This window comes from Engraulis encrasicolus, chromosome 22 (assembly GCF_034702125.1).
Source record: "Engraulis encrasicolus isolate BLACKSEA-1 chromosome 22, IST_EnEncr_1.0, whole genome shotgun sequence".
Lineage (NCBI taxonomy): Eukaryota > Metazoa > Chordata > Actinopteri > Clupeiformes > Engraulidae > Engraulis > Engraulis encrasicolus.
The window spans coordinates 11,413,240-11,425,739 of NC_085878.1; the positions used below are offsets into that span (position 1 = coordinate 11,413,240).

A 12,500-nucleotide genomic window follows, 5' to 3' on the forward strand; every position below is an offset into this window, starting at 1 on the left:
AACCTGCCTATTGCTCTCCAAATAAGCTTCAGTCTCAACAAGAATTTGGGATATTCATTCTACCTGAACTTCTTCAGGATTCAGTAAACCGTTGTCATTGCATGTTTACAATATAATGTAATGTATCTTGAACTCTTGATTTTGTTGGCTGCTGTATGGACCAGCACACATTTTGACATTAGAGAATGTCAAGTAAATTAAATAATCTAAAAAAGAGAAAAGGAAACAGGGATACCAGGACTCTACGTACATGTAAACATAGTAATACACAGGTTTCTATGTGTTACATAAACACTTTTGATCTTTTGATCACCTGATATCAAAAGCCTGAAATTCAGGATGCGGAAGTGTGGGTGTCTGTATCTGTGCTGGGGGTTGCCATGGCTTTTGAAGGCTATTTTTTAAAATAGAAACTACATTACTTTCATCTACATCTCTCTACGTCTTTCATATTTTAGCTCTTACCGAATTTATAGCTGTCTCAGAGGGTTGCATAGATGCAGCATTTCATAGGGTCTCTGAGGTTGTGCAGAATAAGTCTGATATATCCATGAAAAATATGCATCTACCTGTGCTTCTTCTATACTGAAGCATGCCTAAATTCAATGCCTGAAGTAATTCAATCTGGTCAAAAAGTAGATGTACGGTGGATGTATGGTGGAAATATTTATACACTATAAACAAACTAGAAATGTACGCAGAGAGTGTAGATCTCCCCCAAGGAAGCTGTTTCAAAGAACATTTGACTGCTGCACCCTCACTTTTTTCAAGTCTTTCTGCCTTGTTTTAGAATCTGGAATGTCAAAATTCGCCCTATCCTGCAGGTAGGGGTGGTACGGTTCACAAAATTCACGGTTCGGTTCATATCACGGTGTCAAGGTCACGGTTTTCGGCTCTCTACGGTTCTTATTTTTTTAATGGTGCACTGGGAATATTAAACAATATTTATCTAACTGCAGTTATAAAGTGATGCGCAGGTTGAATTTGACCTTTTGCATGTGTCTGAGAACTGCCTCTTGTGCTGACCTGCGCTTGCACTTAAACTGTCGTTAGCTGATGTGCGCTGTCTGAGCGTTCCAAATGCCCTCTTTCAATTGGCTAATACAATCGGACTTATCACTAAATATCCTATAGGCTTATAATGTGAAAATGGTGTGATTTTGATTGTGTCATCCTCTGATTGGTCTCATACGCTAATGTTTTAATCAGAGACTGGATAAGATACTCCTAGAATCTCTGTTTTACTTATTTTTCTGGACAGTAAATGAATTGCGGTTTGCCACGGATTGCACGGTTCAGTTCGGTATGTGTGTGAATTGTACGGTTTCGGTTTTCGGTGCGGTTTGTGCCATCCCTACCTGCAAGGGTGAAGAATCTTTTAAAAGAATCCTGGATCCGTATCATGATCCGGATCACCACCAAAATTGAATCACTTGTTCCTTTTCTCATTTCCAGCAACTCCCCATTTTCATCTAAATCCGTGCATAACTTTTTGAGTTATCCTGCTAACAGACAGACAGACAGACAGACAAACAGACAAACCAAAACATAACCTCCTCGGCGGAGGTAACAAAAGAAAGGAAAAACAAACAAACAGCCAAAAAAAATAGACAAAAAATGCATAACCCTTTTTTGTCTTTTTACCTGATTTGAACTATTCAGTCTAAACAAATGTGAAATACCTTTGGAACACACACAACTTGCAGGCTACCTTTTCAAAAATAGCTATTTCTTTTTCTAGCACTTGGACTGATTTATTTGGATGTGTGCACCTTTCTCCTCTTTCAACGGTTCTTGACCCTGATGCTGGCTCCTCAATGCTGTGACAATAGCCAAATTATTGTTAAAACGAGCCCAGCACAGGGTTTAAAAAATGCCAGCAAAACCTGGCATAGAGGAGTACCTCCACTGCTTACTGTGTGTCTCTCTGTGTGTGCAATCTGTGCATGTATGTATATATGATGGAGATGGAGTGCTTCTGCATGTGAATATGAATATAAACAATTGGACAGATTGTGAAAATAGATTTACCCTTTTAAGCGTGAATAGTCACTCATTTGATTTCAATGGAAATAAGGCCTTGTCAGTATACTGCTGATTATGCTGCTGAGTGCAGATTTTATTTCAGGTTTCCTACTTTTGAAAGTTGTGTGTGTGTGCATGCGCGTGCACGCTCACTCACTTGTGTACTGTATATCTGTCCATCTATCCATCCATCCATCCATCCATCCATCCATCCATCCATCCATCCATCCATCCATCCATCCATCCATCCATCCATCCATCCATCCATCCATCCATTCATTCATCCATTCATCCATTCATCCACCCATAGTTGGAGAGGCTCAGTGCTGAGCTGTGCTCCGTGCGAGCGGCGCAGGGGAAAGGGGAGGGAGAGGCAGCAGAGGCCCAGCGGAAATGCAGAGAGCTGGAGGCAGAACTGGCCTCCACCCGCACCCAGCTGCAGGAGAGCCAAAACACCACTCAGGAGGCCAGCACAAAGGTAAGATACCTTACACACACATACACTCATGCACACTACAGGTACACACATGCAGACACTCATGCATACACATACATACACTACACGCACCCATGCATGCACACAAACGCACACACACACACACACACACACACACACACACACACACACACACACACACACACACACACACACACACACACACACACACACACACACACACACACACACACACACACACACACACACACACACACACACACACACACACACACACACACACAACAATGCACATTACTCAACTTTTCTTTTCCCTCTCTCTGCTTCTTTATCTCGTATCATTTCTTGCTTAACAAAAAAAGAGAAAGTACAGTGATTAAATCGCTTGTCCTGAATAAGTAACCCCCCAATCATAGTTATTTGAGTCATTTTACCTGGGCCTTTCCCTTTTTTCCACCTGTAATCGGCCCATAATGACCATTATACACAATGCATTCTTAATCACCTGGGTCCTGCATCTTCTTCTTCTTCATTTACCACATGGCTATTTCCTTGCCCTCCTCCTCCTCCTCCTCCTCCTCCTCCTCTGTATCAGGGGCTGAAGAAAGGCCCTCCTTGTAGGCCTTGCTCTGCTCTCCCAGCGGGTTGTAATGAGCACTCTGCATCCTGGTGCCAGTGGCCTTGAGCGCTCTCCTCTCCTCTGGTTTGGGCTCTGGCAAAGGGCCTTGGTTAGAAGCTCGGCCATTATACCGACCATCCCACCAAAGAGCACAGTGGGGCTGTGATTACAGCTTTGACAGCTGCTCGAGCCCCCACGTTAAAAAAAATCTATTGTTAACGTGATTTTTTCCTTCTTCTTCTTTAAACTGCGAGAGTTGTTAACTCAGGAGGTGTCCCATTGCTGGCTATTGTAAAAGAAGGTTATTAAAAACACCGCTTTGGTGTTAAAAGGAGCACTCAGAGCCCTTTAAGTACTTACCGTTTCCCCCTCTGTTGGCCGACCCGGAGAATGACATTGAGCCAACCATAACACGAGGTTCGACCCAGGTGAATGCATTCACAAGGTGTTTAAGCGTGGTTCCAGCAATCGACTGAAATAGACTACATAAAGAATTGAGATAGAACCTTTTTTTTGTCTCAGCTGTGGTTGACTTTGTGGACAGGATTAGCAAATATCTTTTAAAACTATGTGAAAAATCTCTAGTGAAGGAGTAGATTCAAAAATACTATTAAAAAGTAATGTAAGGGTACTACTGTATAGGAAAAGACCAGTGAAATGGTAGTCAACCAGTGACAAGGACGTTCCCCTCTAAACCAACACTCGTGCCCTGATGATTTTGGATGAAGTGTGTGCGTGCGTGTGTGTGTGTGTGTGCGTGTGTGCATGTGTGGTGTGTGCTTGCGTGTGTTGTTCCTCTCTCCATGGTCACCTCTGTTTGGTGTTGTCCCTCTCCTCTCCTGTTGTCAGGGCTGTGCTGTGGGCTTTATAATGAGGCCTGCATCCTCCCTTCACCTCCAGCCTCCAATCCAAACTCTGCTGGCTCAGGACCACATCCCCTTAACACACACACACACAGGGGGGAGGGAGTGTGTGTGTGTGTGTGTGTGTGTGTGTGTGTGTGTGTGTGTGTGTGTGTGTGTGTGTGTGTGTGTGTGTGTGTGTGTGTGTGTGTGTGTGTGTGTGTGTGTGTGTGTGTGTGTGTGTGTGTGTGTTTGTTTGTTTGTTTGTTTGTTTGTTTGTGTGTGTGCATGTCCGTGTGTGTATGTTGTATGTATCATGTCTCGTGTGTGTGTGTGTGTGTGTGTGTGTGTGTGTGTGTGTGTGTGTGTGTGTGTATGTGTGTGTGTGCTGATGGAATAGTTGCTGTTGAGGAATGGCACAGAAATTCTGTACACAGACAAATTCTGAAGACCTTCGATACACAGTGACATTCATTTATACTGAAATCATAAAATGCACACACAGACTCAAATGTGTACACACACGCAAACACACACACACACACACACACGCACTCACACATATAAATAAACAAACAAACAAACAAGCACACACACACACACACACGCACGCACACACATGCACTCACACACACACGCACACAAACAAAAATTCTGTACAAAGTTGCACTGTTAATTCTTTCTACCTTAGCACTACAGGGAAGGTAATGCCATTTTAATCACCCAATCAGTCATTGCCAGAATGCTGTACATTGATGTGTCTGCACCCATTTTTCTTTTAGGAGGGGTGTGTGTGTGTGTGTGTGTGCGTGTGCGCGCGTGTGTGTGCGTGTGCGCGCGTGCGTGTGAGTGTGTATGCGTGTTTGTGTGTGTGTGTGTGTGTGCGTGTGTGTGTGTGAGAGAGAGAGAGAGAGAGAGAGAGAGAGAGAGAGAGAGACAGAGAGTCTATGTCTGTGTGTGTTTGTGTTTGTGTTTGTGTGCGTGTGTTCTGTGGTTATTTGTGTTTGTATGTTCGTAGATGTGCATGTGTTTGGGTGTGCACACATGTATGTGAGCATGAATGTGTGTGCGTGCACTCGTGTGTGTGAGAAAGAGAGAGAGCGAGAAAGTGTGTATACTTGTGTGCATGTGCATTACTGTGTGTGTGTGTGTGTGTGTGTGTGTGTGTGTGTGTGTGTGTGTGTGTGTGTGTGTGTGTGTGTGTGTGTGTGTGTGTGTGTGTGTGTGTGTGTGTGTGTGTGTGTGTGTGTGTGTGTGTGTGTGTGTGTGTGTGTATCCTCTTTCTGACCGGTGTGTTTACCCTGTCTTCCCCCTGCCAGGCGAGAGAGGAGAGCCAGGCGCTGCGGGATGAAGTGAAGAGCTTGAGGTCTCAGCTGGACTCTGTCACTCAGCAGGTGGGCTCGTCCTCTCTCTCTCTCTCTCTCTCTCTCTCTCTCTCTCTCTCTCTCTCTCTCCCTCTCTCTCTCTCTCTCTCTCTCTCTCCTCTCCTCTCTCTCTCCTCTCTCTCTCTCTCTCTCTCTCTCTCTCTCTCTCTCTCTCTCTCTCTCTCCTCTCTCTCTCTCCTCTCTCTATCCCCCTCTCCTCTCTCTCTCTCTCTCTCCTCTCTCTCTCTCCTCTCTCTCTCTCTCTCTCTCTCTCTCTCTCTCTCTCTCTCTCGCTCTCTCTCTCTCTCTCTCTCTCTCTCTCTCTCTCTCTCTCTCTCTGAGTCTCTCTCTGAGTCTCTTCCTCTCTCCCAGGCCATCCATACACACACACACACACACACACACACACACACACACACACACACCCACAGACCCACAGGCCCACACACTCACACACACACGCGCGTGCACACACACACACACACACGCACACACACGCACACAGGCACACACTCTCCAGAACACGTCCAGTCCAACTCATCCTCAATAAACTCACTCACACACGCGTACACAAATACACACTAACATACACAGGGTATAGCCTTACCCTTCATAAATAAACACATACACACACACCCACAGATGTGTGTGTACATGTGCATAGTGTAGTCCACACACACACACACACACACACACACACACACACACACACACACACACACACACACACACACACACACACACACACACACACACACACACACACACCACCTTTTTTATCTTCTACAACAATCCCACCACAAATCCGCCTTCTTGCTGTTGATTAATATTGCAGGTGTCAACAACTGCATAATTCTTTTGCTGGATCCCCTGGGTTTTTACTGTATTCCTGCAGTGCATATTTAATATCTTGTCCAGTGGCCATCTTGTCTAGTCTCGACTGTCTCCTTTCTTTAGTGTGCAACCATCATACCCTCAAAGCTTTCATCTCTGTTGTCTCTTTGAACTGAGTTTTCTTTGTTGTAGCAAACAAACACAACATGCACATGTGCTATATGTACATAAATCCATACATATAACACCACAAACACACACAAGCTTACTCAAATATTCAATCTTGCACGTGGACACAGAATTAATGTTACGAGTGAAAAGAGTGGTGTCCATGAGAGGTTTGCTGTGGAAGGTGCCTGTGCTGCCTTGTATGGGCTAGTTTGGAGTTTGATTGTGGCTGGGTTGGATATTTTGTGTAGTAGGAGAAAGCACCTTCTCTTTCTCTCTCTCTCTCTCTCTCTCTCTCTCTCTCTCTCTCTCTCTCTCTCTCTCTCTCTCTCTCTCTCTCTCTCTCTGTCTCTCTCTCTGTCTGTCTCTCACACTCACTCACTCATTCACTCAGTCACTTACTCACTCACACCCACACATACACACACACACCCACACACACACACCCTCTTCCCTCTCCCTCTCCCACTCTTGCTTCCTCCGCGGCGGATGACTGTTAGGGCCGGCGAGAGTGGCGAATGATTGCTAATAAAACATTTGATTGAGAGGAGTACAGAGTGGGGGCCATAAACAGACTGGATTCTGCCCTTTAATTTTGCTATCCCCGGAGAATTGCTTTTGCCATGCCGCAGTGCCGGCCCCCACACACAAGCAGTTAGTTGTCTGCCCTAGGACTGGAATTTAATTTAGTGTGCGTTCGTGTGTATGCGTTTGTGAGAGAGAGAGAGATTGTGTGCGTCTGTGTGTGTGTTTGTGTGTGTGCGCGTGCGTGTGTGTGAGTGTGTGTTCGTGTGTGTGTGTGTGTGTGTGTGTGTGTGTGTGTGTGTTTGTGTGTGTGCGCGTGCGTGTGTGTGAGTGTGTGTTCGTGTGTGTGTGTGCCCGTACGTGTGCACGTGTCCAGGAGCGTGTGTATTTCTCCACCAGCTGGGTTGTGTATTTTGTATGTTTTTTGTAATTCCGGGAAAGACGACTTTGGTCCTTTTTTTCTCTCGTTTGTTTCGCCCGAGCTCCTGATAAGACAAAAAAAAAAGAAATCGAAAAAAAAAACAATCATTTCATAGTGCTGGCAAAACGCTGCTGCTGCTGCACGCATGGAGGAGCGTCCACGGCCACTGCAGCGCCTGTCACTGCCTGCTCCAGCACGCAATTTCCATGCATTTCTGATTCTACCACGCTGATACAACCACCCTACCCTGTGTGTGTGTGTGTGTGTGTGTGTGTGTGTGTGTGTGTGTGTGTGTGTGTGTGTGTGTGTGTGTGTGTGTGTGTGTGTGTGTGTGTGTGTGTGTGTGTGTGTGGAAGCGAAAGACACAGAGGAGAGCGAGAGAGACAGAGAAACAGAGTGTGTCACACTGAGAGAGTGTGCTGGTGCATGTGTGACAGTTCTGGTGTGTTTGCACACGTGATGCATATTGATGCGTGCCCAGCCCCGACCGGCATGTTTTTGTTTGATGGGGTGGCTCTGTGCTGTGCTGCTTTGTGCTGTGCGTTGCTTTGCGTGTGTGGATGGTGCATTTGCGTAGCGTTTTGTCAAACGGCATCAGGTGGGAAGCACAGCATACAGCATTTAGCCCAATGCGCTCTCAGGTGCATGAACTGCACATCCTGTAAGGTAGTGGTGCCATATTTAGCGTGCGTGCGTGCGTGCGTGCGTGCGTGCGTGCGTGTGTGTGTGTGTGTGTGTGTGTGTGTGTGTGTGTGTGTGTGTGTGTGTGTGTGTGTGTGACAAATAAGTAGCTGATTGTAGGATCTTTAAAAAAATCGTTTTTGTTCTCTCTCTCGTTGTTTTTTTTAACTGCATATGTGTATATTTGTGATTGGCAATATACTGTATATGTGTACATGTTTTTTTTCTATATGGAGAGATATGGTACTTTGTAGATATACTGTATATGTATGATGTATGGTGTGTGGGGTTCGATTCTGTGTGTGCGCTTGTATGTGTGCAAGAGAGAGAGATGCAAATGGGAGGGAATTTCAGCTGCATGTGGTACATGGCACAGTGCAGTGACTTAACTGTTTTTCATACATCCTTGTCTGCTGTGGTTGTGTGCTTGTGGTCGGTAATGTATGCATTCATATTTTTCAATTCACTTTTTTTGTGTTGTTGTAGGTTGTGGTGTGTGTGTGTGTGTGTGTGTGTGTGTGTGTGTGTGTGTGTGTGTGTGTGTGTGTGTGTGTGTGTGTGTGTGTGTGTGTGTGTGTGTGTGTGTGTGTGTGTGTGTGTGTTTCTGTGTGTTTGTTTCTGTGTGTGTTGCTGTGTGTGTGTGTGTGTGTGTGTGCCTTTGCTGTGTAATAAGTATTTGTGTGTGTACGTGTGCATGTGTGTGTCTTTGCACTGAGGTGTGTGTGTAATGAGTATTCATGTGTCTGTGTGTGTGTGCGTGTGTGCGTGCGTGTGTGTGTAATGAGTATTTGTGTGTGTGTGTGAGGCGCAGGGGTCTGTCTGAAAGGCTGAGGCAGGAGCATATATCAGATACACAGCTCTGCACTAATAAAAGGCCAGCGGTGCTGCCGCTCCTCTCCTCTCATTCTCCTCTCCTCTCTCCTCTCTCCTTCTGGGAACAGGGCACATTTTTACTGCCTCTCTGACAGCAAGATAAAGTGCTCGTCCAATTAGAAAAATATTTGGCCACATACCTTCCAACATAGCTTCTTGCCTTCTTATTTTTCCAACTAAGATTTTTTTTTTGACGTTATTATTATCAGGGATCTTGGCTATTTTCATTGTTTGTTTTCTTTTAATTGTGTCTGTGTGGGTCTTTATATATAATTCTTCTTTTTTTCTGGGACTGCATGCATCTAGAGGCGTTGATCCATGCCACACCAAATATAGTAATATAATGACTTGTGTCTACTAGAGTTTGCATGTCCTGGGTATTGCCCCTTCTCTCTCTCTCTCTCTCTCTCTCTCTCTCTCTCTCTCTCTCTCTCTCTCTCTCTCTCTCTCTCTCTCTCTCTCTCTCTCTCTCTCTCTCTCTCTCTCTCTCTCTCTCTCTCTCTCTCCATCTTCACTCCTTCCCTATTCCTCTTCTTCCTTGCTCCTCTCTGTCTTTCTCTGTCAGTGTTCTTCTCAATTGTGGACTGTGGACCAGTGATGCATTCTGCGCTGCATGATTCTTAACCCCTCCACACTCATCCCACTATTCTGCTTAAGAATAGATTACTGTGTGTGCGTGCCTATGTGTGTCTGTGTTGTAGTCTGCGTGTGCTTTTGTGTACACTGTCATTGTGCAAGTGAGTGTTTTGTGTGTGTATGTTTCTCCTTTCTTGCCTTTTTTTCCTGAGTGCATTAAAATTAAATTCTCTCTTGTTGTTGTGAAAAGAGGCACACGTAAAAAATAATTGGATGTTGGAGAGAACAAAGGACCGGCTCCCCCTCTCCCTCCCTCTCTCCTTCTCTTCCTCCTCCCTCTCCCTCTTTCCCCCGGACCCTCTCTCTCCCCCCTTTTCTCGCCTTCTGTGTCTCTCTACCTCACTCTCCTTTCTCCAGCCATCTCTCTCTTTCGCGCTTTCTCTCTGCCTCCCTCTTTCTCTTTCTCTCTATTTCTCGCATTTTATCTCTCTCTCTCCACTTCTTTCTCCAGACTATCTTCATCTCTCTCTCTCTTCCTCTCAATCTCTCTGCCTCTCAGTCTTTCTCTGCCCGTGTCTCTTCCTCTGTTTCACCGGCAGGGCCGCGGCTAACCGTTATAGCCGTGCCGGCCCGGCATTGTTCTGCTGTCTGCAGCTTTCTCCCCCCACAGCCAGACACTCAGTACTGGAGAAGTCACTTTTAATGTCTGATAATCAAGGTGAATTTTCAAAAAGCTGCCATTTCCAAATGATGGTGTATATATTATGTGGAGATGTTGGAAAGGGGAGGGGGGAGGTGGTAGAGAGTGGGATGGGGATGGGGGACAGGAGGGTAGAGGAGGGGCTAGGGGAGGAAGGGGTTGGTGCTGCAGCAGAGGAGATGGCTAGACAGCCATGCACAGAGAAAGAGAGACACCCAGAGGCTAGTGTGTGAATTGCAAGCCGTAAGCAAGAAAGACTTTTTGGATTGAAGAAGGGGGATGCATGCTAGGAGATGGTTGTCACTTGGTGGATGGTGGCTTTTCCCTCTCCTCTCCACCATCCTCCTTTCTTGTCGATTTACATTTATTTTCTATCTTGTTTATCATCCTTTTTTGTGTGCTAGTGTGTCTATGTACACATATATGGGCGCAAATACATACATATCTGTGTGTGCATGTATAGCACAAGGATGCATGCTGTGCCCTGTGACTGTACCTCAGTTGTGGAACAGTAGCATGCAGAGCTTGTGTTTTTTTTTTTCTTTAACCAAAACCGCTGGAACACAACGGCACACCAGGAATCTCCCCAGGACGCCCAGCTACCCAGCCAGTAAGGTCCTGCATGTTCTTCCTGTCTCTCGGCACGCCTCACAGGAACATCAACAGCATCAGAGAGCGAGTTGGAAAGATCCACCATCCATGACATGCATAGTTTTCAAACCAGTTTCCTTAAGGCTGGAATATGTTTTAGTTCATGTATGTGGTGAATAGAGGATCATCAATTCCCATAGGGTTTATTGTTGTGTCTTGTAACCCCAAACTCCAAAGCACAAGAAAGCTGTGCTCACAAAGAACCACAGTGCATGATATTCAAGACGGCAACAAAACTGATGCCGCTGATGCCAACAAAACTGATGCCGAAACACGGCACAGATCGCTTTGTTACACACACCGCATAAACCACTGCGTTTTACACACTGTTCTCTCAGTGACAAGCCCCTTCCAACCCAACCCCAGCCAAACCCACACACAACCTAACAAACAAGTGCAAAAACCAGCGGCAGCCAGAGCCTGAGCACTGATTATTCAGGTATTATTCCCCCCTGTCCCCTCATGCCCGAGCCGCCTGTCCCCACAACTGCACCCCCACCCCACTTCATCCTCCTCTCCGGTCCCCCCCTTTTCTCCACACGCGCTCATTTTTCACCGCGCGCCTTTTCCAGCCCGATGCCTCGGCACCTCGCCTGTGCCTCGCCGTACATTAAAGAGCTGAATATATGCAGCATGGCCACTCTAATAAGTGTACATTTATTTTCTACTCCGGTGATTTACTGGTGCTCTCCCCCCACCCCAACAGTCTTGGGTAGCTAGGTAGAGTAACCAGAAGAAGAAAAATAAGGGGGGAATACAGAAGGGGGGAAAACGACTGGCGGAAGATGGAGACTGGTTGGATTGTGAACGACCATAGCTGTCGTATTTGTGTATATTCACACATGCATATTCCTTGCGGGCTCTTTAGCACTTGACACGCAGTGGCGGAAGTATTTGATGCATAGGGTTTCGTGCTGCGTTGGCTGACATTGTATGGAGAGCCCAAAGAATCCAATAGGGGCTTTATTCTAATGTATTATTCGTGAGAGATGGCTGGATGGCTGGCTGGCAAGCGTACAGATGGGCGATGTGTCAGCTGTTGTTCCTGCATCTCTACTTTTTCCGCCGTCCTCACTCACTTTGGCCCACGCCTGGCTAATGGCCTATCAAGCACCGTCTCGGCATCAGGCAACCATCTCTCTTGACCTCTGCGGAGTGACCCTGTGGACTGTGCCACGCGCCCTCCGAAGAATCAGATACAGTCGCACTTACTTACTTACTCATTCACTCACTCACTCACTCACTCACTCTGTCACTCTCTTTCTCATGCACTCGTTCACTCATTGAGTGCTCTGGAAAAAAACAAAACAAAACAGCTTGGCGGGAGGCTGGAGATTGACGCAAAGGGCTATTTCTCTCCATCTCTCTACGTACCTCTCTCTCTGTATCTCTCTCTGTATATATTTTGTCTGTCTATCTGTCTGTCTCTCCATCTCTCTCTCTCTCTCTCTCTCTCTCTCTCTCTCTCTCTCTCTCTCTCTCTCTCTCTCTCTCTCTCTCTCTCTCTCTCTCAGGAAGCCGGACTCCCACGAACGAAATCGGGAGTAGAGGAAGTGGCCCAACTGTAAATGTATTCTCCCGCTCTCTTTCGAAGCCCTGGCCCGTGAGCCGCCGAACACCCCCACACTCCCTCAACCCCTCCTCCTATTGCCCTCCACCCCACTTTAGCATTCATCCAAAAAAAGAAATGATAAAAATGAGAAAAGAGTTTTTCTTCTTCTTTTTTTCTGAAGCAAATGTGCTGCATGAAAGCCTTTGGTCCGG

General features: G+C 46.2%; 1 protein-coding gene across 2 annotated transcripts in view; it reads left to right on the forward strand.

Annotated features, from left to right (window-relative positions):
• The window catches only part of LOC134438509 (centrosome-associated protein CEP250), a 209,862-nt gene that overhangs the window by 102,277 nt on the left and 95,085 nt on the right, over positions 1–12,500 (forward strand). For both annotated transcript variants that reach the window (XM_063188086.1, XM_063188087.1), the window contains exons 9-10: positions 2,336–2,503; positions 5,263–5,337. In XM_063188086.1, coding sequence (XP_063044156.1) covers positions 2,336–2,503; positions 5,263–5,337 — 243 coding nt within the window. The remainder of the gene's footprint in view (positions 1–2,335; positions 2,504–5,262; positions 5,338–12,500) is intronic.